The following is a 25109-nucleotide window of genomic DNA, read 5'->3' as shown; positions in this document are numbered from 1 at the left end:
GTAAATACTGGTGTAAATGCTATTGTGTGTATCCTAACTGTATGGGGTTGTCTTATGGAACCGCCTATAAGCAACAAGTTGCTGCTTCGTTTTTTATCGTAGTTTTTACGAACATTTTTCCTTTAGCCAATAGAATGTCTGTTTGATTTCCTTTGAAGGCTGCTGTTGCCTAAATTTGAATAAAAGCTGAAGTCCTTTCGTCTAAATCATCAGTCAAGTTTACGAACTCAACAAGTGAGCAACTCAACTAGTATTCAACCAACTAAGTAATAATTCTTAGTAAATTCTTTTTAATAAACAAATACCACTACAACTTCAATTAATCTATTAAAAATGTAAGTTTTTAATTGGAAAAAAGTGTTTAAAGTGTATAACAAGGTGTTCTTTAATTATCTGCAAAACTTCTTTAAAAGCCATCTTAAAAATTGCTTTAATGTATAACAGTTTATAACAGATTTTGTGTAAAGTTTAAAATATTTTTTTTTTTTTTTTTTTTTTTTTTGTTTAAATGAAAGTTTCATTCACAGAATTATTTTTTGTTAAAAAAAATATGCATTTTGAACTTTTGAAAAAAAAAATATTTCAAAAAATTTATAGAAAAAAGACTTTAAAATAATTTTTTCTATTTGCAAAAATTTGTTTTGAAAACTAAAAAATTTAAAATTTTTTTAATAAAAGACTATTCTTTAAATCGGTGATTATTTAAAAGAAATGTGTATATAAAAAGATTTATAAAAAATATACTTTTAATTCAAAAATCAAATCATACACAAAATGTAATTTTACACAGAAATTTTTATTAAATTATTTTTATAAATTTGTTTAACAAAAAAGTGATTTTATACACAAATAATTAAAATTTACTTCAAACATTTTATTTTGTTCAAAATATATTTTTTAACAAAAATAATGTTTTTTACGAAAATTACATTTTAACAAAAAATGTAATTTTACACAAGAAACTGAATTATAAAAAATAAAATACATAGAAAACTGAATTTTACACTAAAAAATACATTTTCAAAAAAATCACATTGTACATCAAAATTAAATTTTACATTTTACACAAAATGAAATTCTTTCACTAAATACAAATTTTTACATAAAGTGTAATTTTACACAAAGTATAATGTTTTACATAACATGTAATTTTTGATACAATGTAATTTTTTACACAAAATATAAGTTTTGTGAAATTTTTTACAAAAAATGTTATCTTTTACACCAAGTGTAATTTTACATAAAGTGCAATATTTTATACAAAAATGTAATTTTTTACACAAAATGTAATTTTTTAAACAAAATGTAATTTTTCACACAAAATGTAATTTTTTAAACAAAATGTAATTTTTCACACAAAATGTAATTTTTTACCAAAAACGTATTCTTTTAGATAAAGTATATGTTTTACATAAAACATAATTTTTTACACAAAAATATATTTTTTTACACAAAATTTAATATTTTACACAGTGTAATTTTTACATAAAGTGTAATGTTTTAAAAATTTTTACACATAATGTAATTTTTTACACAAAATTTAATCTTCTTTAACTTTTTACATAATCTGTAATATTTTACATAGAATCAAATTTTTTACCAAAAACATATTCTTTTGCATAAAGTGTAATGTTTTACATAAAATATATTTTTTTTTGTAATTTACATTTTTCTATTCTTTACATAAAGAGTAAAATCACCTTGATGTTTTAAAAAATAAACCGATTTCAAACAAAAATGTCAAATAATCCCATAACGTATACGCAACAAAACATTTTTTTGTTGATCATACGTACTAGGTTAGTTATTGGGAAAATTGATTCATAATTTGCAAATATTTTCCTTCTAAAAATGTTGTCTAACAAAAATTCCAAAGTTTTGTACATTAATTAAACGATTACACTTTAATTAGCATAATTCTGTAACTAACGTCATTGTTTTGACATTATGAACTTGTGTGAGAAATAAGCTTTTTTGAGGCAACCACATCACGTTGTCCAAAGTAGGAATTTATACATGATTCCATTACATACTGCACTAAATGCAAACTTAGACAACAACTACAACTACATAGTTACAGTCGACTAAAGTTTAACACATATTTTGCTGTTATAAAATTAACTATAAATTGAATTTAAAGATACAATTTCTATTAATAATTTAATACTCTAACCTTAGGAGTACTTTTACCATATGAAAGCATATTTATGCATATTACATACAAACCTACATTCTTCTTAAACTAAAAGAGTAAACATGTTAAATTATAACAATATGTCTTCATTTCCACATATGCGTATCCTGTGTAGTTGTTTATACCTACCTGTATATTAAAACTAAACACATCCTGTTGATGTTTCTATAAAACATTTCATTGTCATTGGGTTGCTGTGCTCAAGACAATCCATCCACTTGTTACTTTACGTCAATCAATGCTAATATCCTGTGTCTAATATTTAGTCCTTTTTATCATGTTTAAAATACATAATGGATAAAAATTGTCAACATGTTTCAATGCAATTTACACTCCTTAAGACTTAATGCCTCTAAAGTCAATTTTCTTGGGCTTTTCATATACACAACAAATTGGCTGCTTAGGAAAGTACCATGATACAGATTAATGTTTATACTGTTTTAAATTGTTTGTTGTTGCTTTTGTTGTGTGTAGAGAGGCGGAGTTAAGAAAAATCAGCACAAAGTTACAAAAGTAATTTTGTAAATTAGAAATGCCGAAAGGTGTAATTATACATAAACATAAAATACCTTCTACACTTTACTGTAAATGGTATTTACTTTACAATTCTTTATAATAATGGGATTTAGCATTTGTTGTGGCATATATTCGTATGAAAAATTATTATTATAATCAGGCGAATAAATTCATTGCTTCTACTTGTAACACACTTAAATGTAGACATTCAAGGTTTGGAATATTAAATATGTTGTAGTTTATTGAACGAAATAGTTTCACTTTCCATAGTATTTCTTAATTTACTTTATAATTAATATTAATCATAGAATATGTTTAAAAATTGGCAAAAAAAAAACATTTTATTTATTGTTGGTCTTTACAGAAAAATTTCTAATAAACTTTTTATTATAACTTATAGTAAATTAACAGTTAAATCAAACTGTTATTATAGGATTAATACAAATCTGGGAACATGTCGAACTATGCTCTGCATTCTTAATTAACATTAAGTACGGCAATTTATAGTCCTTCGGTTAACAGATGGCTAGAATTAATACAAATCTGGCATAATGTCAAAATAGGCTTTTCTTTCTTAATTAGCACTAAATAAGACTATTTATGTTCCTGGGTTACAAAACTATTTTTGTATGAACATCGCTTTCACCTTTATAAAAACGTATTTAGCTTCAAAAAGAGATTTTAATTTTGTTAATCCTTTATAGAAATTTATGTGGCTATAAATTCATTACTTATTTTAAATTGGTCCTTCGGCTTTGGTAACACACCGTCAACTTTAGCTCTAAGCAGTTTTTATTTCAAGAATCTTCGTCCTGTGAGATTTTCAGCAAATTTTGTATTCTTTACTTTGCAGTTCCTCTGCTTTTTGTAGCAGAATGACAGAATTAAATCTGTAAATAGTTTCATTACTTCCACTTTGTGGTCCCACGAGACTTTTTATCACATTTTAAATTAATAAATTTCCAAAAAACACATTTCTGTATAAACATTGTGCTTTTCTTTATAAGAAGTTATATATCCATCTATACATTATTCACTTTTAATGGTCCTTCGACTTCTGTTTCACAACGCCACTTTATCTCTAAACGGTTTTTTCAATAACTTAAAAATCACCAAACCTATTACGATTCATCTGTACTTCATTATATTCATATAACTTTTTATTTATATTAAGTTATATTCATATAACTTTTTTATTTAAACGGTTTTTATTTCAACTTTATGGTCCTTCGAGACTTTATTCATTGTTTCAATTTTTGTATAGACAAATTTCAAACCAGATATATATTTCTAGAGAACTCAGATAAATATTTTCTATTTGAGTATTGTACTCTTCTTTATAAAAGTCTCAAATTCTTCATTCACATTAATGGTCCTTTGGTTTTAATATCAAAACGTTAACTTTATATATAACTAGTAACTTAAATTTTATATTTTATAATATTTTGATCCAGTTTTCTTTATTGCAAGACTTTTTATCATATTTGGTCTTTCTTTTATAATGATTAAATTCTAATCTCTTTTAATCAAGTTTGAAGCGTTAACTTATAAATTTTTTTTAGAAACAAAGGATATCTTTGAGATATGAGCAAAATCCTTAAAACCCCATAACTTTTTTAAACATCTTGAACATCCAGTTCTTGTCTTATGTATGTGTGAACATACATATATCAAATGAAAGGTTTTTCGAATACCTTTCTTCATAGAAAGGTCTTTCGAATACCTTTCTTTATTAAACATATTTCATTTAAATTTCTTTAAACAATTTGCCTTTGCATTTAAATTTCTTTAAACAATTTGCCTTAGAGCCGAAGGACCTTTCATGGTCCTTCGGCTCTAGCATCTCTTATAAAAGTCTTGAATTCTTAATACCCTTTTATGATCCTTTGGTTTCAATATCCGAACGTTAACTTTATTTCTAAACAATTCTTATTTTCAATTAATTTTAATTCCAAATTATTTATTGGTTTACATGGTCCTCCGGTTCTAGTATTCATTCTTATGGTCCTTCAGTAAACTTTTTTGGAATACTTTCCACCTCATTTTTGACCTTCATTTTATAAAGATTATTTGCAAACAACTTGCAAAAAACAATTGCTGTTTGCATCCGATGTTCATGGTCCTTCGGTTCTACTATTAAACATTATTTTTCGAATACAATATAATGCATTCTAAGGATCCTCTTTCTCAAGCTCTACTAACTCCAAATGTTACATTTTTTCTTCATTTACTTAATATTGTTTTAGAGTGCAACCATGTTTTCCATATTTATGTACAAAAAACCCGAATACATAGAAACGGTTGCAAATCCTGATTTCCTTTTAAAGATTTTCCCCTCAAATAATTCCATGAAATCACTAACAAACATTGCATCAAACATGCTTTTAATGTCAAGTAAACTATACTGTTGTTTGTGAAATCAGTTATTTTTTCCACATTTTTCTTTTAAATCGTATATCATATTACTTTGTTTTGGTGTTTCCTTATTACAGCTGCAAAAGGAAACACGTATAATTTTTCATTTGTTATCATTTCCCCATGGTGTTGGTGAAAATGAAAAATGATAAAAAACAATGCATTTTGATATCCTTGCGAACTTATAAAATGATGAAAAATTTGCATACAATGCAAATTCTATTAATTTAGTTATAGTTAGCACACAGCAATAAAATATGTAATTTTAATTTATTTTAATCAGGATGTCTAACCAAATTGTATCCGCTGTTGTCTGTGGTCTTGTCTTCTTTGCCGCCTTATCATCATGCTATGGTGCTACAATGGCTCCCTTGTGTCAACCTGGCATCTTGGAAGAAATGCCAACACATATTAAGAAAGTATGCATGGCTTTAGAAAATTCGGATCAATTGTCTACAGCTTTAAAATCGTACATTAACAATGAGGCAGCCAGTAAGTAAATGTATTAATTTCAAAACCATTTTAATTCAAAATAATATTTTTCCTTTAGCTTTGGTTTCCAAACAAGACGAACTCATTAACAACTATGGCAAGCGTACCGATGTCGATCACGTTTTCTTGCGTTTCGGCAAAAGACGTTAAATTATTCTTCAACAATACTAACTGCGCTGACAACAGATCCCCAAACCCCCCTCAAAACAACACCACTGGCTAACGGAAACATAATTGCAGACTTGGATCAAACAAATTTGCTCATGAAAAATAAAATTTAAAAAAAAATAGTAACTTGCATAAATACTTAAATTGATCTCTTTGTAATATTACAATAACACCACCCTTTAACAACTTTTACACGTTTAAAAACCACACAATACCAAAAAAAAAAAAAAACTTAGCCGTAGAAAATTGTTTGATTGTAATCATTGTAGTATTGTATATTGTCATAAAACAAATTATGTACATAAATAAATTATTGTAAAAAAAATAATTAAAATCATTTCATTATTACAAAAAATCAACAATTAATTACTTATATAGTACATACAAGTCTTTATGTACAATGTTTAATCCATATATGTGTCATAATATAGAAGCAACAAATTTCATATACCAACTAAAATTATGTATACAATATGGGGCAGAGCGGTACATACATACTTTTTCTATTCATATTTATTAAATTAATTTAAATGTAATATTTATTATAATTTATTTTTAATTTTTAAGTAATAAAAATTAATTGAAATAAAATTAATATGTGTGTATTTTAGTTATAAATTTGACGAAGAATTAATAAATTATTTTAAATGAAAAATTTAAATGACTCCTTTTCGAATTAACTTATTTATATGATTTGAAATACTAAATACTTGGTTAAAAATTGAAATTGATTACCGAATAAGTATCGTCATCGATTATCATTTAACATGAAATTGCAATTTAAAAGGAATATTTTTACTTCAGATGGAAAATAATCCGGCAAAATTTACATTATTTCCACAACTAGTTCTAGGTAGAATGGGTTATTTTAGGCTGTTCTCATTTTAGTTGAGACCAATAATTTTTGTTCTAAATTGCCACCTTCGAAACTGGTTCTAAGGAAGCATTATGGAGTCGATACTCGTTCTTTGGAATATTAGCGTTTATAAGTGTGATATTAGCTTTTATAAGTGAATTATGAGTGATTTTCTGAAGGGGACTTTGTATAGGGGCTAGGGTCAAATAAATCCCGATCATTACGAAAATTGGCAGTACCATTTGAACTTGCATAAAATTAAGTTTTGGCGATTTTTGAAAAGATAAAATCTTTCTAGGGTGAATAACTACTTATTTTTGTTCGACGATGACCAAAAAATTACTGTTTACAAATGCGCTTATCCGGCAATTCAGGGTTTAAAACCGGCCTTACCATTATTTCCCATGTTTATTAGTCCATTCCCTTACTCAATGCTCTATTAACATTATTATTTTATCATGCTATCTAGATATACATAATATAGGAGTGACAAGAACTTTTGCAAATTACGGCAATTTTTGGTCAACGAAACCGAAACAAAACAAAACGAATCGACTTGCTGGTTTTTTTACGAGTTATTTTTGATGAATTATGCGTCCTGGATGAAGGATATAAACTTAACTCTTGTCGTCGTGGTATAATGGAGTCCAAATTTCGACCGTGCACCACCCAGAAGTCTTGGGGGTCACATTTGATAGCCTCTTTATTTCCTCAGCTCATGTCACTGCAATCACGCACAAAGTAGAAACAAGGTCCTCAAAGTGCTAGCACTTGGGGTATGGATAAAGTAACCTTGTTTGCTACATATAGAACGATTCGTCATTCAGTAGTTAATTATGCTGCTCCAGTGTGGTCACCTTTACTCAGTGATACCCAGAGGAGAAACATTCAAAGGAGTGTAACGGGCTACCTATAAATTACCTCGGAACATTATCTGCACAAGAAAACGAAGGTCCCGGTTAAGGAAAACAATGTCATGTTGCCTAAACAGTTCCTTCTGGGATGTAATCGGAGAAGTCATTCCAACGTTAACATCACACAGTTGGATACTCTCCCGAGGCATGGCAGGAAGGATCTTCGTATATACGAGGAGAAAATACGCAAATATGTGCAGGATCCATTAGATCAGTCCTCGTATAAAGCAGCTTTGAATGACATTCATTGAGACGCCATCAATTTCGCGGTCGCAGGATACCGCATGAATGTCGTACTTGGAAGAAAACCTGCCGCGGAAAACAATAATAGTTCTAGCACAACTAAGAGATGTAACCGGACGAGTCATTCCAACGTTAACATCACACAGTGGATACTCCCCCGAGAAAGGATCTTCCTATATAAGAGGAGATAATACGCAAATATGTGCAGGATCCATTAGATCAGTCCTCGTATACAGCAGCTTTGAATGACATTCATTGAGACGGCATCAATTTCGCGGTGGCAGGATACCACATGAATGTCGTACTTGGAAGAAAACCTGCCGCGGAAAACAATAATAGTTTTAGCACAACTAAAATCGGGATTGTGCCACATGCTTAATGCCTACTGGTCACGCATAGAGCGTGCCGTCCCCAACGAATGTCCTGCATGTGGTCCGCATTGTTTCTGTTGAAATACCAATTTTCGATCGTAGAGTAACTGCAGAATAGACACAATCGTAAATCATTGAAACGAAATCGAATTGGTTTCAATGGGGTTGGTCTTTGGGTTAAACATTTGTTGGCCTGTTATGGCCATGGCTCACAAAGTTAATCACCCCTATTCTGCAGAATACGTTACGATCGAAAAAAAAAGTATTTCAACAAAAAAACTGAATCGTAAGAAAAAGAAAAAGCAATTCAATTTCGTTTGTGTGTATTCTGCAATACGATGGTAACTACGTTTCTGTAATTTGTGTTTTAGTGACGGAGCGTCTAATCGAAATGCAGAATATCAAAATGGCTAAACGTACAAAATTTCAAATAACGTACAATTATTATTCAAATAATTTATGTATTGAAATGTGTTTTAGATACGAAAACTTATTCGATCACGTAAGCGGTTATTCGGCCTCTGACATTCCATTAAATATTACATTTTTTCTCAACACCATTTTTCCTTTGGTGAATGCTTAGGAAGAAGTTATGCCTTTAAGACTCGGTACCTTAAATAAAGCGATCCTACACTATGTAAATAAGAGATGAGAAATAAATACAATGAAAATAATTTTTTTAATAAGTAGCGATGTTTATATTTATATAAAAATGTATATTAGTACAATGAAATGAGTTTAATGTATATTAAAAATGATATAACAAATCCAAAAAAGTTCTGGAAACTCTTCTTAAGATTAAAAATAAAACCAAAAAGTATGATAAAAAGGTGTAATATGTATTTTTAAATTTTTATCTGAAAAATAAGTTTATAATGATAGTTAAGATATTTTATATGAATTACAAGGACTTACCCATTTCTTATTATTAAATTAGGAATATTATTTCCAGCTATTGGCACTTGTTTAAAGACTCAAATTATGTAAAAATAATATTTACACGCAAAATAAAAATACTTTGATTTGTTTGATGTTTGTGAAGAAAAAAAAACTTTATTTAAAAGAGCAGAGTTTGCCATATGATGGATAGCAGTTTCATTTATTGATTTATTTCATTTTAAAAGAAATAAAAATATTAACAAAGTAAAAGAAACAAAAAATTATATAAATAAATGAAAATATAAACTTAAAAGCAACAAATATATAAAAAGAAAAAATAATAATTTTGTTCTTTTTTTTCTTTTAATTTTCTATTATTTATTATTCAAAGTTTTGGTTATTTTAAAGTTTTTTTTTTGTGGAAGTATATATAAAATAAGTTTTCAATAACTTTTGAAAATTGTAATTGCTTGGACCTTTTTCTTTAGCGGTTTTAGGGTTTGTAAAATATTTATTTTAAAAAATGTTTTTTTAGTTGATTTCGTTTAAAAGAAATTTTTGCTTTAAATCCCAATATAATTTTTAATAGTTTCCTTTTTTGTTATTCTTGTGTTTAAATTTAAGTGTTTTACTATTTTAAGAAATCTTTACTGTAAAGATTTATTTTGTGTTTATTAAAATGCAACTTAAAAGTTTATAATTTTTGTTTAATTAAAATTTATCGCTTTGATAAGAAATTTTCTTTATATTTCAAATTTAATTTAATTTTTAATGAATTTTCTTAGAAAATAATATAAGAAAAATAACCAATATGGTTTTTAAATTGATAATTATTTATAAAAATATTTATAATTTAATTGTTAACCAATTAATGGTTAAAATTTTTTGTAATTTAGTTTTCTTTTCTTTATTGTTCCGTTTATTTTTCTAAATATTGTTTAATAGTGAAATTTTTTTTAAACTTTAACACGCCCTTGTAAAAAAATAATATGCGTTTTTCTTGTTTATGTTAAAAATATTTAAATTTAGTTTTCTTTTAAATTGTTTATTTTAAGATTTTTTCATTATCACTTATCTTGTTTGTTAATTATTTGCTTTTAAATTTCCTTTAGGGGTTTTGTTGTTTTTGTATGAATTCTTTTTTTTTATAATTTAAATCATAATTTTTTTAATAAAATTAAAATATACAAAATAATAATTTAATTAAATGTAATAAAAAAACAAATATGTAAAAACAAAATTATATTAATCTACTTAATTAGTTGTTGTTTTTTTTTTTCATTCAACAAGAGGTTGCAACAATTGTTTAAACTTTGTTTTTTGTAAATTTTTGATATGGTAGTAGATATAAATAATCTATAACTGAGTTTGAATCAATCAAACCTATTCTTTACGTTTGCGCATTCAGTTACGTTACGTAATCGAAAGAAAAATAAGATGAAATTTCATTTGATTTCAATGCTTTAGTAATAGTATAACTGCCAAGCGGAGAAAATTTCGATTAGAATTGAAATGCAGAATAGAAGTGAATATTAGAATTAGGATTAGTTTAAAAACAAGAATTCGAAAATGGTGAAATGCTAATAAATCACTACTAATAAATTAGTTTTGAGGTCGATTACTTACATTTTCAAATTTCAAATTTATAAATTTTGGAAAATAATTAAAATCTTATGAATTTTAAAGTATTTTCAATATAGTTTTAGAATAAAAACATTCATGTTCGAAAATTTAAATTCAAAAATTTTTACTTATTTTTGAAGATTTTTAAAAACTCTTCAGATCATGATATATTTTAGTTTTATTTGAGTTCAATTTCGTAAATTTTTCATTTCAAACGAAATATAAGCATTTTGAGACATGTTCGAAAATTCGAACTTATGTTCGAACATTTTTTAAAACTCTCCCAATCATGAGGAGTTACAAAGATATAATTTAAATCTTATTTCAGTTCAATTTCGTAAAATTTTCCCATTTTCGAACTTAAAAATTTTGAAAAATATTGTGGCAAATTTGTTTGTTATTCTACAGATAATTAAGATAAAGCCCTAAAGACAAGTGACAAAAATTTCAGCAGCAAAGAACTATCGATATTTTTTTTTTCTTTTTTCTTATTTATTTTACTTCTATCTACTACCATAGCAATTTTTTTACAAAAAAAGCATCAACTATGTTTTTTAACCTCTTGCAGATTTACAACTAATCGGTTTGCGTTTTTCCATTGTTTGATTTTAAATCTTTGATTTAATTTTTTTTATACTTATGTTTGGTTTTTGTTTTAGCTGAAATAAAATTAATTTATATATTGACTTATTAATATGTTGTATAAATATATATTTTGTTTTTTGTTTTAAATATTGATTTAAGAAAAAAAAATGTATACTTATTAAGCTTTGCTTTAAAGTTCACTTACCACTTATAACTTTTAGATTTGATTTAATTTGTTAATTATAGAAATATTTAGGTGTTTTTTCCAGTCTTTTTGTTTGGAACTTTGGCAGTAAAACTGTTTTAAATTATTGCTTACTTATTTTGACTTTGGGTGATATATAATTGTTATAATTATATTTTCTTTTTCTTTTGTAAATTATATTTAATCCTTCTTTTTTTAGTTATTAATATCAGTGTTTAAAAAACTAGACTACAAGTAGCTGTAGTAACGAAAAATAACTACTTTTGTAGTTAGAAAATGTTCAAAAACTAGCAGCAAATCATTTACTATTACTACTGATACCTTTAGATTTTGGTAGCAGTATTTATAGATGTAGCAAAAAAATAAAAAGTTTGATAGCAGTAGTACAGTCATTAGTATTTAAATGTTTCAATGTAGCAGTTGAATACTTCAAATAGTAGCAGTAAATATTTTCCTGAAGTAGCAATAAACGATATTATATTTTTCAACAATAAAAAATTTGGTAGCAACTGCTACCTAAATAAAGTAGCAATGCTATCAAAATTTTGGTAGCAATGCTACATAAATTTTGGTAGCATAAAAAAATAAAAATTTTATTAAAATACGAAAAAAAATTATGACATTCAGAAAAAGGCACAAGTAGCTGGGAAAAATGCTAGGACTTCGATTCGTGGGCCTTCTGAAGACATATTTATATATTATGAAAGTTTCTCATTACCTTTTCGCAAAAGATATTCAAGGAGGATTTTGTTTCCTCTACTAAAAGGATTCTTGCACATTTATCAAAGAATTATGAATCAAATTTTGTATGAAAATTTGCTTTATATAATTCTTATAAGTTCTAATGTATAATTATTAATGCAATTTCCTATAAGGCTATTTTACAAATCCTTCGACTGAAAATCTTCTAAAAAGCCTTTAACGGAAGACCTTTTTAAGTAAGCATGTAAAATTGAAACGATTTTGCAATGCGGCTGTATGTACTTGTGTCTATAGAAAAATGCCCTTAGTAAGGCCCCTATACTGAATCTTTTTCCCGTTGAGATATGTGTATTTGTTAGTTTATTTTTTTTTGTCGAAGTTTTTTGTTTTATTCTATTGCTACTTCAATAATTTGGTAGCAATAGAACGATCAACTAGTAGCAAATATTTCTTTATATTTTTATTTATTTTTATTTATATTTTTAAGCTACTACTCCATTTGTAGTTTATGTTTTATTTAGAACTATTTCTACTGCTACTGTTTTATTACTACTGCTATATTTTGAGATTTACTTTTTTATAAGTAGCAAAAGTTTTAAAAACGTATGATTATAAAACAAAACAAATGCTACTGCTACAACTTCAGACAATTGTTTGGAGCAGTAGTTAAAGCAATAATATAATACTTGGTAGCAACGTAGTTTTTCTAACACTGATTAATATCTTTATATGTAAAAGTGATATTCAACGTCGAGATTTGTATTGATTTTAAGGATATTATAAATTTTTGCGTCTAAAATTTTTGAATAAGAAGTTAAAAATTAATTAATTTATTTAAATAAAATTGGATTGGATTTTGGAAAAGTATTTGTAACAGCGTTTTATCCATTTGACAATATTTTGTTTGAAAATTCGAATTTAAATTGAAATTCGTAATTTTTAGAATTCGAATTTAAATTCGAATAACGATTAATGTTAAAGTAATATCTAATGATTTTATTAAAATATTCAAAATTTCAAACTTATGTTCGATATAATTCATCACCATTTACAATTCGAATCGAAAGTTTCGAAATGAGAATAATTTTCTTTAGATCACATCTGGAACTAATTATTTTCTCAGTTATTTTTGTTTGAAATCATTAAGTTTAGAACCATTATCTGCATTTCAATTCGAATCGAAAGTGTCATTTAGCAATTCGAACCAAAAGTTTCGAAATGTAGAATAGGGGTGAATAATTTTTGTTCGAATTTGTCACTCTCGTAACTAGTTCTAGGAAGTTTTAGAGAACTCTTTAGAACACATCTGAAACCAGTTCTTTTCTCAGCGATTTTTGTTTGAAATTCTTAAGAATGGAATCAATTTTAAGAAAGAGTACAATCACCCCTATTCAAATCGAAATTGCCACACTCCATTTGGCAACTTTACAATTCGAATCGAAAGTTTCGAAATTCAGAATAGGGGTGAATAATTGAATAAAAATTCTTTGAATTTATCACGATTACAATGAGTTCAAGGAAAGTTTTTAAAATAAAATATCCAACTTCTTTAAAATAGTTCTGGAACAAGTTCTTTTCTCGACGTTTTTTGTTTCAAATTATTAAGTTTAGAATCATTTCAATTCGATCGAATCGAAAATGTCTTCGTTTGGCACATTTGTTATTCTATATATCGATTCGACTCTTATTAAAAACGTAGCTATAGTTATCGTAATGCAGAATACATACAATCGTTAAACATTGAAATGAAATGGAATTGTATCTTCTTTTTCTTAGATCCCTTTTTTTGTTGGAATTTCTTTTTTCTATCGTTGTATAACTGAACTGAGCGGAAACGTCATCGAAATGCCGAATTGGGTGTGGATATGTTTCAATTTTGATGATATTTTGAAATCCTATTTTTCACAATGGATGTCACGTATCCAGATGCTGAACGCAGTTTATTCATTGTTCCATTCCTTAGATTAAATATATGAACGTTTTTAATGCATTTTTCTGAACGTAATTATTAACATTTCAATTCCAAGAAGTTGTTTCGGAACTAGTATACATTCCACTGAACTAATATAGTACCTTTGTATAACTAGTGCCAAAGAACTGGTTTATTAAAAACTCCTTAGAAATGCTTTAAAATCATAACAATGTTCGGGAGAGAGCAGACACTAGTTCCATGCATGTTTTTCAAGACTCTGAAGTCGTTCTGTTTACACTCCTTCTAGAACTAGAAGTTTTTGATTTCCACAACACTTTTCTAAAAATCCAATACAATTTTATAATTTTCTAAAAAAAAGGCCGCTTAATAAAACTGTTAAATGGTTTTAAATTTCTAAAATTTTAAAGCTCATAGTAACCAAATAGTTCTTTATATTTATAATTGAAAAATCACTTAAAAATAAAATTAAACTAAAAAAAATTGATAATAATATTATTTATAGGGCAACTGTTAATTAGTATTCTTCTATGAGCTTTTGTTTTAAAGTATTTTCTTATTATTTTTTTTTTTAATATTTTCTTTTAATGCCGTTAAAATTTATTTATTTATTCACGTTAATTTTATGTATATCGAGTAGGTAATATTTGTTTTAGCAATTTAATTAATATTTTATTTTTTTAAATTAATATTAATTAGTTTTCAATTTCTGCTCGTGTCTCATTAAATATTAAAGTAATGAAAATAATAAATATATTTAAAAAAAATATTGTATTTAACTTATTAAAACCTTTGAAATCTATTGAAATCATAACTAAAATGACGTTGACATTTAGAAAATATATGTATAATTTCCTTGTAAAGAGTACTTTCGTTTAAAGTTGGGTCATAAGAGAAAGCTTTTTCTCTTTAATGGTTTTCCTTTTTTTTTTTTGTAAAAAAATATCACAGTTTTGTTGCAATAGATGATCACAATAACTAGAGTTTTTTTTATATCACAGTTTGTTTTTTGTTTTAACATATTTTGAGTTCTTTTTTTTTTTGAGTTTGTTTTCCTTTTTCTCTTTAGTTTTAAATATTGAAAATAAAATATAAATAAATTAAAAATAATAAAGTATAAAGTTTTGTTCAAGTTTTTTTCTTGCTTGTAGTTTTTTTTTTTTTTTTTTTTTGTAAAGGGGTTAATAAAATTCTTGTAATGTTGGTTTTTTAATATATTTTTTGTTTTTTTTTTATCAGTTTGCTTTTTATTTATTTTTTTTTTTTTTTTTTTTTTTTGATATAATTGTAATAATAATTATTTTTTTTTTATATTTCCACTTGTGTATTTTTCTCTGAAATTAAGAAATATCATGCTTACAAATAAAAGTTATTTTAACTTGATTTTTTGTTGTTTTTGCTTTTTATTACAATTATTGTATTTTAAGGTTTTTTTCTTGATTACTTAAGCTAATAAAATGTTTAAATGTCAATGAGGCAGAAGAAAGGATTAAAGTTAGAGAAAGAGATAGTGGGGGAAAGAGTTTAGATATATTTTATAGTCAATATCTAAGTATAAAGTTAAAGAGTTGTGTCTGTAAATTTATAATATAAGAATTACACCGGCCGACAAGTTTTTAACTCAGAGACCAAATTATAGTATTCTAATGGATTGAGCTACGCTGAATTCGTTGACATATAACATTTTATAAATAAAGTTGTCTTGGCGCTGTTATAACGTCTCAAAAAGGGCAAATAATGGCGTTTTTTCAAACTTAAGGAAACGATATCTCATATGCCAGATTTGAAGGAGAAAATCAGATTCGCATTTAGCGCAGCTCAATCCTTTAGAAGAGTATAATCTGGTCTCAGGGTTTGTCGGCCTGTGTAATTTAACGAAACTCCGTTAAATCTATTTTTTTAAGAAATCCTTTTTAATGGCAAATTTTGATATTTGATTTCCAAATAAAACTGTAAATTGTTTAAATCTTCACACAATTTTACTCTCGGTTTATACTTAAATATTGATTATAGTCAAGATTTTTTTCTTTAATTTAAAGACCTAAACGTATTACTTTCTTATCTAGTTTAAAAAAGTCTACGTATCCTGATTTATTGTTTAATAATATTAAAAAAAATAAAGAAAAACACATAAATATTAGTTTTATCTTTGTATCTTAAATTTACAAAATTTGATGAATTTTTTGAATTTTTATTTTTAACATATTTTGTTTTGCTGTAATAAACAATAATCGTTTTAGTTTTTATGGTCCAAACAAAGAAATATAATTACATTAAAAATGTAGTATTGCATTAAGTGTTTGGTAAAGGTAAAGGAGAGAGAGAGTGTGAGAAAGAAAAAGAGTAGAAAACAAACTATATAGTGTATAAACGTTATTAATAGAAGAAAGATCAAATCGTCATATAGTTAAAATTTAATTTATAAAATAAAAAAGAAGAGAGTTAAAGAAAATAATCAAAATTCTTAAACAAAAATTAAGAAATATGTAGATTTTTGACTTATTTGCAGGAGTCATTACTTTGTCCGATTATTATTATTTGTTAATATTTTAATAATATATTTAGATTTTGTTGTTTGTCACTTGTTTTGTTTTTTTTTAAGTAAATGTAGAATAATTTATACACTGTTTAGCTTAATATATATAAAATTTAATCACTTAATTAAGAAAGTGTGAATGACTGACTAAATTCTAATAGTTTTGAATTAAAAAGAAACAAAATTAAACAAAAAAGTATTATTCTTTCTTTCTAAAGTACTTTTTCTTCAATCTATGATGCTTTAATATTTTTGTATTCTTTACTTTAAGGGGCATGCAACACGTTGATTCTGTTAATGTTGATAATTTTTGTTATAGATTTTATGTTTTCTTTTTTGGCATTACTCAATGATTTATAATTCAAGGTTGCAGCAAACTGTATCATCGGCACGCACAGCGTTATTGTGGTAGTAGTATTTTATGTCAATCTGTTATTGTTTAAATCATTTACTTTTTTATATATTTATCATATTTTAATAGTATCCTGTAGAGTTGGTGTAGCCTTGCTGATACGATTGTGTGTCTATTTGAATGAAGAAAAAAGATTTGTTTCGTCGATCGTAAATTAACGTTGTTAGCTATTTTAATAATAACAAAGTATTTTTCTTATTTTTCTATGTTTTATTATTTTTTTATTGACCCTAAGATTCTAAAAATTCATAGTGAAGATGGTATGTAGAGTATTCAACGGACGGACTTTGCAAATTATTATAACATTAAAGAAAGAAAAAGGACTTACCGTAACCGGCATATGCTCTTTCATCGTAGCTTTGCTGAGCATGTTGTGTATAATCTGCCTGAGATGTACTATAATCAACAGCAGGAGCACCATACTGTTGTGTATAGTCTTGGCCATATGTTTGATAGCGTGTGTCTGGTTGGGCATAAGCCGAACTGAAATTAAAATAAATAACATATTCAATAAAATATTTATAGATAAAAATCGTAAAACAAAATTAAAATCAGATCTTTATGCAAATAAAACCTTAATATTTAATTATTTAGTAGCTCTGAAGTATTTTCAACAATATCTTACCTGTAACCTTGATATTGACTCTGATCATACTCGGTAGCAGCATGTGTGGCATAACCACTGTTGGCTTGATGTGCTGTGGGATGAGTTGGCGCTGCTGCATGAGAATAAGCTGTCGTTTGACCATAACCATTATATGGTGCCTGTGTTTGAGGAGCAGCATATGATTGGGCATAGGGATCCATCGTTTGTGATGGATCATGTTGAGCATAAGCATGATGGCTAGAATTAAAGAAATAACAATTGAAGTAACAAATATTGAAAGTTAACAAAAAAATAAGTACCTTTGAGGTGGTGGTGGTGGAGCCTGCTGATGTTGTACTCCATAACTCGTTGGTGGTGCCATATGTGGTGGTTGATGGTATTTAGGAGCCGGTGCACGTTGAGAATAGGGTCCACCCTCATAACGACCACGTTTGGGACCTGGTGGTCCTCCGGGTGCTCCACGCTTCAGTGAATTTGGTTGTGTTACTTGTGTATTGACAACATGAGGCTGTTGTTGCATCATTGGTGGTCGTGTCATGCCAGTATTTGAATATTGACCGCGTCCACGAGGTGGTCCACCACGACGCATTACTCCATGTTCACCTATTTGTGGTCCACCACTGTACATAGAAGACATGCCAGCCGAACCATTATGAGGATTATAACCACCACGACCACGAGGTCCTCCCATACCTCTACCACGTCCAGTACCTCTATAATTTGGTGAAACTCCTGTTGAGATAGGTTTGGATGTGATGGGAGCAGCGGCCGCAACCGTAGTTGTAGCATTGGGATCAGTATTTGTAACTGGTGCCGGTTTAACTGAATTTGTTGTTGTTTCTTCTGTTCCTGCTACTACTTGATTAGCCACATTAGCTTGTACAGGCGATACGGTTTTATTATTATCCACCCCAGTATGTTGCTTTGGTGCTAAAAATTTCAAATCGTCAACGTATACATACAGAATTATTCATACACACGGTATTGATTTTTTTTACTACTTACGTTGACTGTATAAAGGCATACGACCAGTTCCTCTCATTGGTGGACCTCCCCTAGGTGCACCACCCCGCCCTTGATAACCACCCGGACCACCCATACCGGGTGCGCCACGCATGGGCGGCGCCCCACGGGGAGCATAACCGCCTCGGCCAGGATAACCCATTGGTGGTCCACCCATTCCACCACGTGGTACATAACCACCGCGACTTGGAAAACCTCCAGGTCCACCCACACCTCCGAAATGTCCCCTACCCATACCTCTGCCCCTACCGCGTTCGTAAGAACCACGCATTCCACCACCACGGCCACGTGTGGGTGCTACACCACCGGTCACCGGTGCCGTATCGATTGTAGTCGGTGGAGCTTCCATTTTTTTTATTAATTACCAAATTACACCAAGTAGTTTTTTGCTTTTCGTCTCACCTAAAAGATTGCGGCTACGTCCCGGCAAACTTTAGTTTTTATTTATTTTCAATTAACTTTTTACAAATTTTTCACAAATACTATTTTATGCACTTTATTTAATGAATTGGCATTGTTTTTTCTAATTGAATATGTTTAATTTTAGTTTATTTTATATATTTTTCTCAAGACGCTGCAAATTTTTACGTTTAGGTTCTTAAAAAAACATGGCTGCCAAAATATCGATTTTTCTTCTCTGGCATCTAAAGCAGAGCCCTGTGCCAACAAATATTAACGGCGGCGGCGACTGACACTAAATATGTCGGCGGCGGCTTAAAATCGACTGTAAGCCGGCTAAGTTTTCAACTACGTTTAGTTTTTAATTTTTCAACGATTTTAAATAAAACGGAATCCGAGAGATCATAAAGTGGGATTTTGGAAGCAAATATATTGTTTATAACAACAAAACAGAGCAAGCTCAAAAGTTGTGTGAGAAATTATGCAGGGATGAATAGGATCTGCCGATATTTAACCCTATCTTCCATATAAAACATCTTGCAGAAAATCAGTTTCTAAAAAATTTTGCATTAAGAAAATTATCAATAACGTAAAAACAAAGATATTTTATTTGTTTATTTACTAGCTATTCCCAGTGTGCTGTGCTACCCTAAAAGCACTATAAATAAGAAACCCACTTAATGATTTTGATGATTCTAACTACAATGGTTTTCCAGATATACAATTTGTTACATATGGGAGATTCCACGCAAATTATTGCAATTTCGCCAATTATTCCGAACGTTAATTAAGATTTTAATTTAATCTATGAAAAATTTGAATAATCTAAAAGTTTCCCAGATATACAAAATTTTGTATTTAATTCATATGGGAAGTGCCAAGCCCCCATTGAAAGTCCGCCCGTTATTCTCTAAATGTTCTTCAGTAACATTTGAAGATTCTAGCTCTAATAGTTTCTCAGATATACGAATTTTTCTATTTAATTCATATGGGAGCTCCAAGCCCCCAGATGAAAGTCCGCCCTTTTTTCTCCAAAATGTTCAGATGAATATTAAAGTTCTTCGTGCAAAATTTGAAGAATTTAGTTCTATTAGTTTCCCAGATAAACGAATTTTTGTATTTAATTCATATGGGAGGTTCCGCTCCCCTCATTGCTAGTCCCCCAATTTATTACCCAAAATGTTTACATGGATGTTAAAGTTCTTCCAGAACAACATCATTTAAAGGGATCCCAAAGAGATTGAAAAATATTCCAAAAGTTTCACTTTGAAAACATTATTAGAATGTATGAAAACTCGCAACTCTAAAGGCAGACTATTCCTATTTTAGCGGTAATTTATGATTAAAATAAGTAAGAAGTAAGAGTTATATTCGGCAAATCATATGTCGTAAAAAAGCAAATTTCGGAAGTGGTCCGATCATTAGATTAATAAGATCATTAGATTAATAAGAACATTAGATTAATAAGAACGTCACCGTGATTTTCGGATTAGGGACTTAAATGTGGAATTGGATCAATAATATATATAATTTAAAGTATTTTTTTTTAAAATTCTACAATAATTCTATCATAATGATAACTTTTGGAATGATGTATTGAAATATGTATTTTTTCATAAATGTAGGTTTCGGTTCCTAAAAATGTTTTTTTCGTCGACATCGACATTTGAAATCCATTTATGTGCGTTTAAGTCATTTTCTCAAGAAGATTTCATATACATATTTGCATTACATATTTTCGTTCCAACAAAAATTGTTTTATTATGGTATTATTTGTTACGTGTCCCTAAGGAGCACTGGGCTGAATCGTAGCCTGACTAACTTTCGGCATAACATACTCAGAGGTGGTCTCTCTCTTCAACCTAGACTCAGGACAGTACCAACAAAAAAAAAAAAGAAAGTAACTAACATTACAGAAACTAACACTTTACATTTGACATCAACACAACAGGAGATAGATGTTTCTCCAGCCGCCCATCCCAACCATGGTTACTATTTCCTCACGTTCCAAAGTAACCCCGTTAGACCGCTCGCAGCTCACCACTTACCTTCTCTCTTCCAACCCCTTACTTGTAATTAAATTAAGCCTTCATATTAGGATTATATCTTAATCCCATTATTCACAAACAAAATTTGTATTTTATAAAAGGTTTATAAAACAAAATGTCCATACAAAATCTAATTTATAAACCGTTTATAAAATAAAAATTTTGTTTGTGAATAAGGGGGTAAATGTAAAACATAATTTTATTTAATAAAATGTTGACTGAATTAAAACAATAAATGAATAAATAAACTAAAATATTATTAAATACAAAATGACGTATGATGACACAATATAACAATTAAATTTTTACTAACGTCTCTAAAATCTCTTAGTGATATTCACAATGACTGCTATCAGGCGTTTTTACACGCCGCAGGAAACAAATCTTACCCAAAATAAAACGCTTATTTTTCCAGCACAATATTGCCAGATACACGATATGGTCTTTACTATTTAATTTTCCTGTACCTGTTCTAAAGAGCTCTTTAAATCGAGGGGGAAGTATCTACGTTAAAAAAAATCAAACTTATAAAATATTTACGTGGTTTTCTTTTGGTTAGTGTTCCTACAACCTGATATTTTTCTTTCCTTGCGAGGCACACTAATTACAAACAAATATACATATACTTTTTAAATGAACTACTTAAAACTAATGGATAACAATAATAGAAATTTTAACCCTAAATTCGGTTCTGGATTTGCTGATACACAGCTTTAATATTATAAAAATTATCCTCTCAGATTATTTACATCGTATTTTCTTGTCTTTTGCTCGGCTATTAATCTTTGCTTTTATGCATGTATATATAAAGATAAGGTTACCTGTTATTGGTTATGGGGAGTTAAACTTCTGGAGAACCTTTTCCGAGATTCTTCCCAGGAAGAGTGTGGTTTCCGTTATGAATTGATTCTGGTCCTGCTCCAGATAGAAACCAGTCTCAAGCTATTTCAAAATATTAATATTCATAAGCTTTTGCCCAGAAAAACTAATAAATATCTAATAACTTACGTTCTCCAATTTTTTCATAAAATTTTGCAGGATCACACTTCTTGTTATTTCTAGCTTTCCCTGTTGCGGTAACCTTAGTTTTTTCCCTCTTCTTTAATAAAATTTAACGCCTCAAGCTTTTGCTATACCATAGATACCAAAATACACATATATATTGACCGACAAATATTATATATTTTTCTTATAAATTGTTGTGTTACCTTTTCTTTTATTTTAGATAAATTTTTAATTTAATTTAAATTTTTATTTTTAGTATTGAGTGCACTTTTTACGGTCTTCACTCCTTAACGTTCAGAATCTTTCTCATCTCACCTAATTTACAACCTATAAATTCATGTCTACTCTGGGTTAACTGACCATTCCAATACAGCCATCTTTTTTTTAATTCCCTCGAAATTTGGGTATCTGAACATATATACATATATCTCTTTCTACGAAAATTTATCTTTTTAAATACCCTTTGTCTCACTTTAATTTGAATTATCTACATTTGACACGCCGACGATATAACACATAAATTTTAAAACGAAAAGGAAACGTAAATTCATTCATTCGTCTCATTACTACGCACTCTACTGTAAAAATCATTCACAATAGAACCCAACACTGAACATACATATTAACGTTTACCAACACTGGACAACATATGTTTTTTACTTTCATTAAGAAAACAAAACATGGTAGCGTAAGTATCGTCACAAAGTATACAGAGGTGTCACTTTTGACATTTAAAAAAGTCTAAAATCAGCTTTTGTTTGATTTTGAAATTGTTTGGTGAGAAGAGGTATATAAAATACAGCTAAAAAAATTATTGAATTCGTTTTGTGCGAAAGAGAGGGAAATAGTTTTTTGCTCGTGACGCCTCTGTATAGCCTGTGGTATCGTTCTGGTCACATTTTTACAATTTTATTAATTTTCTTGTCTTTTCAGGTAAAAACAGCGGGGCTTAACTGCGATTCGTATGTCTGATCTACTGCGGATTGGCAATCCCCACTAATCAAAAAAAGTAGACCATTCCGACTTAAGAAAAATATTAAAATTTAAAAAAAATATATAAGAGCACGGCCAAGGGGTAAGGCGCTGGTGTCGCTGGCCAAATCATAGTGCTCGAAAATCGTTGGACTAGGGTACCCCCACGCAAAATGTTTTTTTAATATACACCCTACGTTCGGCACCCCAAAGTCCCACTGCAACATATTAAGTACTTAAAAAACATTAAAATCAATTATTGAAGGGGGCAGGGTCAATTATGGCATATAGAGATTTCGATTGATATCGAGCCCTTTTTGCAAAATGGACATAAGCGAGATAAATTTTCGTTCAATTAGGATACTGCGTGTTTAATTTTATGTTCATATATTCAATATTTTAGAAAATTCAAAAAGTACCAGTTAAAGAACGAAAAATTACGAGAAAAACTCCAGTTTAAATTTTCATTCACTCAAGTCCCTGATTGCTTAGTTTTATGTTTTTAGGTTCATTATAATAGAAAATTCAAATAGAACCAGTTGAAGAACGAAAAAGTTCCAAAAAGTGCCCTTTTATAGATTCTCACTTAATCCGGGCTGTGCATTCCTAATTTCATGATTCTAGGTTCAATATTATAAAAAATTCAAAAAATACCAGTCGAAGAACGAAAAAGTACCAAAAAGTCCCCTTTTAAATGTTATCACTTAATCCGGGCTGTACATTCTTAATTTAATTTTTCTAGGTTCAATATTATAAAAAAATTCAAAAAGTACCAGTCTAAGAACGAAAAAGTACTAAAAAGTCCCTTTTTATAGATTATAATTTACTCCGGGCTCTACATACATATTTATTTTCATGTTTCTAGGTTTAATTTTATGGAAAACTCAAAAAGTACCAGTCGAAGTACGATAAAGTTCCCATTTTATAGATTCTTATTTACTCCAGGCTCTAAGTGCTTAATTTCATGTTTCGAGGTTCAAATTTTGTAGCAAGCTCAACAAGTATCAGTCAAAGAACGAAAAAGTACCAAAAAGTGCCATTTTATAGATTCTCATTTACTCCAGGCTCTACGTGCATAATTTCATGTTTCTATGTTCAATTTAATAGAAAACTCAAAAAGTACCTTTTGAAGAACGAAAAAGTACCAAAAAGTCCACTTTTATAGATTCTCAAGTGCTTAATTACATGTTTCTAGGTTCTAAGTCAAAAAAGTACCAGTTGCAACATCGTATTGGGAGCCCGTTATTATGTATTCATATGTATAAGTTAATAAACCAAAAACAATGTTTTATAAAAAAGTACCAAAAACACCCCTTAAACGTCCGAATATCCAAAAAGTACTAAATTCATATTTTTATTTGTTCGTCAAGTTATGAAGGATTCAAAAATATTTTTTGACACCAGTCCGCTTTTTTTAAATGAATAACGATAAGCTTCAACTGTTTTTGTAACTTTTCTAGTTTAGGAGATTTGAGGTTACCGAATTTATGTTTTTACCCTTTTTTAACTCTCAAAAAATTCCAAAAATCCCGTCTTATTGGATACATTTGGTGGGAGACCCACCTCCTGCCCAAATTTCAGCTCTTTAGCTTCAAGGCTCTACGATGATGATCAGTCAGTCAGTAACGTTAGAATTTTATATACGTATGTATGTACATATGTATATAGATTTCGTGCATTGAATTATACTGTAAAAATATTGTAATGTTCGACTTGAATTCAAGTTTCGTTTTCACTGGAGAATGTTATTGAATTAAAGTGTAATGAAAGTGTATTTCAACACTTGAAATTTGAATGTTTTACTGGAATTAAACTTGTTTTAAACTTTAATTCCAGCAAGAATGCTTATTTGGTATAGTGTGACAACTATAAGGGATCTAAAGTCGACATAAAGCCCAAACAACATCTACATACCTAGCCAGGTTATATCCTCTAGGTCCGTGAAGACATTCTCTACAAAGCTATAAATTTGTATAAAAGACGGCTTTTGAAGTGGAACTTGTAACTATGTTAA

At 28.5% G+C, this 25109-nt stretch overlaps 2 protein-coding genes across 2 annotated transcripts; one reads left to right on the top strand and one right to left on the bottom strand.

Annotated features, from left to right (window-relative positions):
* Window positions 1-213: 213 nt before the first annotated feature.
* On the top strand, window positions 214-6113 carry LOC119599530 (dromyosuppressin). Its single transcript, XM_037949308.1, has 3 exons — window positions 214-335; window positions 5409-5617; window positions 5676-6113. Coding segments are annotated over exons 1-3 (303 nt in total). The 5' UTR covers window positions 214-333; the 3' UTR covers window positions 5768-6113.
* Window positions 6114-16230: 10117 nt separating this feature from the next.
* On the bottom strand, window positions 16231-19309 carry LOC119616559 (trithorax group protein osa). The gene is made up of 5 exons (XM_037972981.1): window positions 18654-19309; window positions 17948-18578; window positions 17667-17885; window positions 17370-17524; window positions 16231-17153 (listed from the first exon to the last, which is right to left on the bottom strand). Exons 1-5 carry the CDS (start codon window positions 19018-19020, stop codon window positions 17104-17106), a joined length of 1422 nt encoding a protein of 473 aa, XP_037828909.1. The 5' UTR covers window positions 19021-19309; the 3' UTR covers window positions 16231-17103.
* Between the last annotated feature and the right edge of the window lie 5800 nt (window positions 19310-25109).

The sequence above is a fragment of the Lucilia sericata genome, unplaced genomic scaffold (genome assembly GCF_015586225.1).
Source record: "Lucilia sericata isolate MDLA Ls3-8-SP2 unplaced genomic scaffold, ASM1558622v1 Contig000079F_arrow, whole genome shotgun sequence".
Taxonomy (NCBI): domain Eukaryota; kingdom Metazoa; phylum Arthropoda; class Insecta; order Diptera; family Calliphoridae; genus Lucilia; species Lucilia sericata.
Note: the sequence above shows the minus strand (reverse complement) of the source record. Positions and strands in the feature narration are given on the sequence as shown.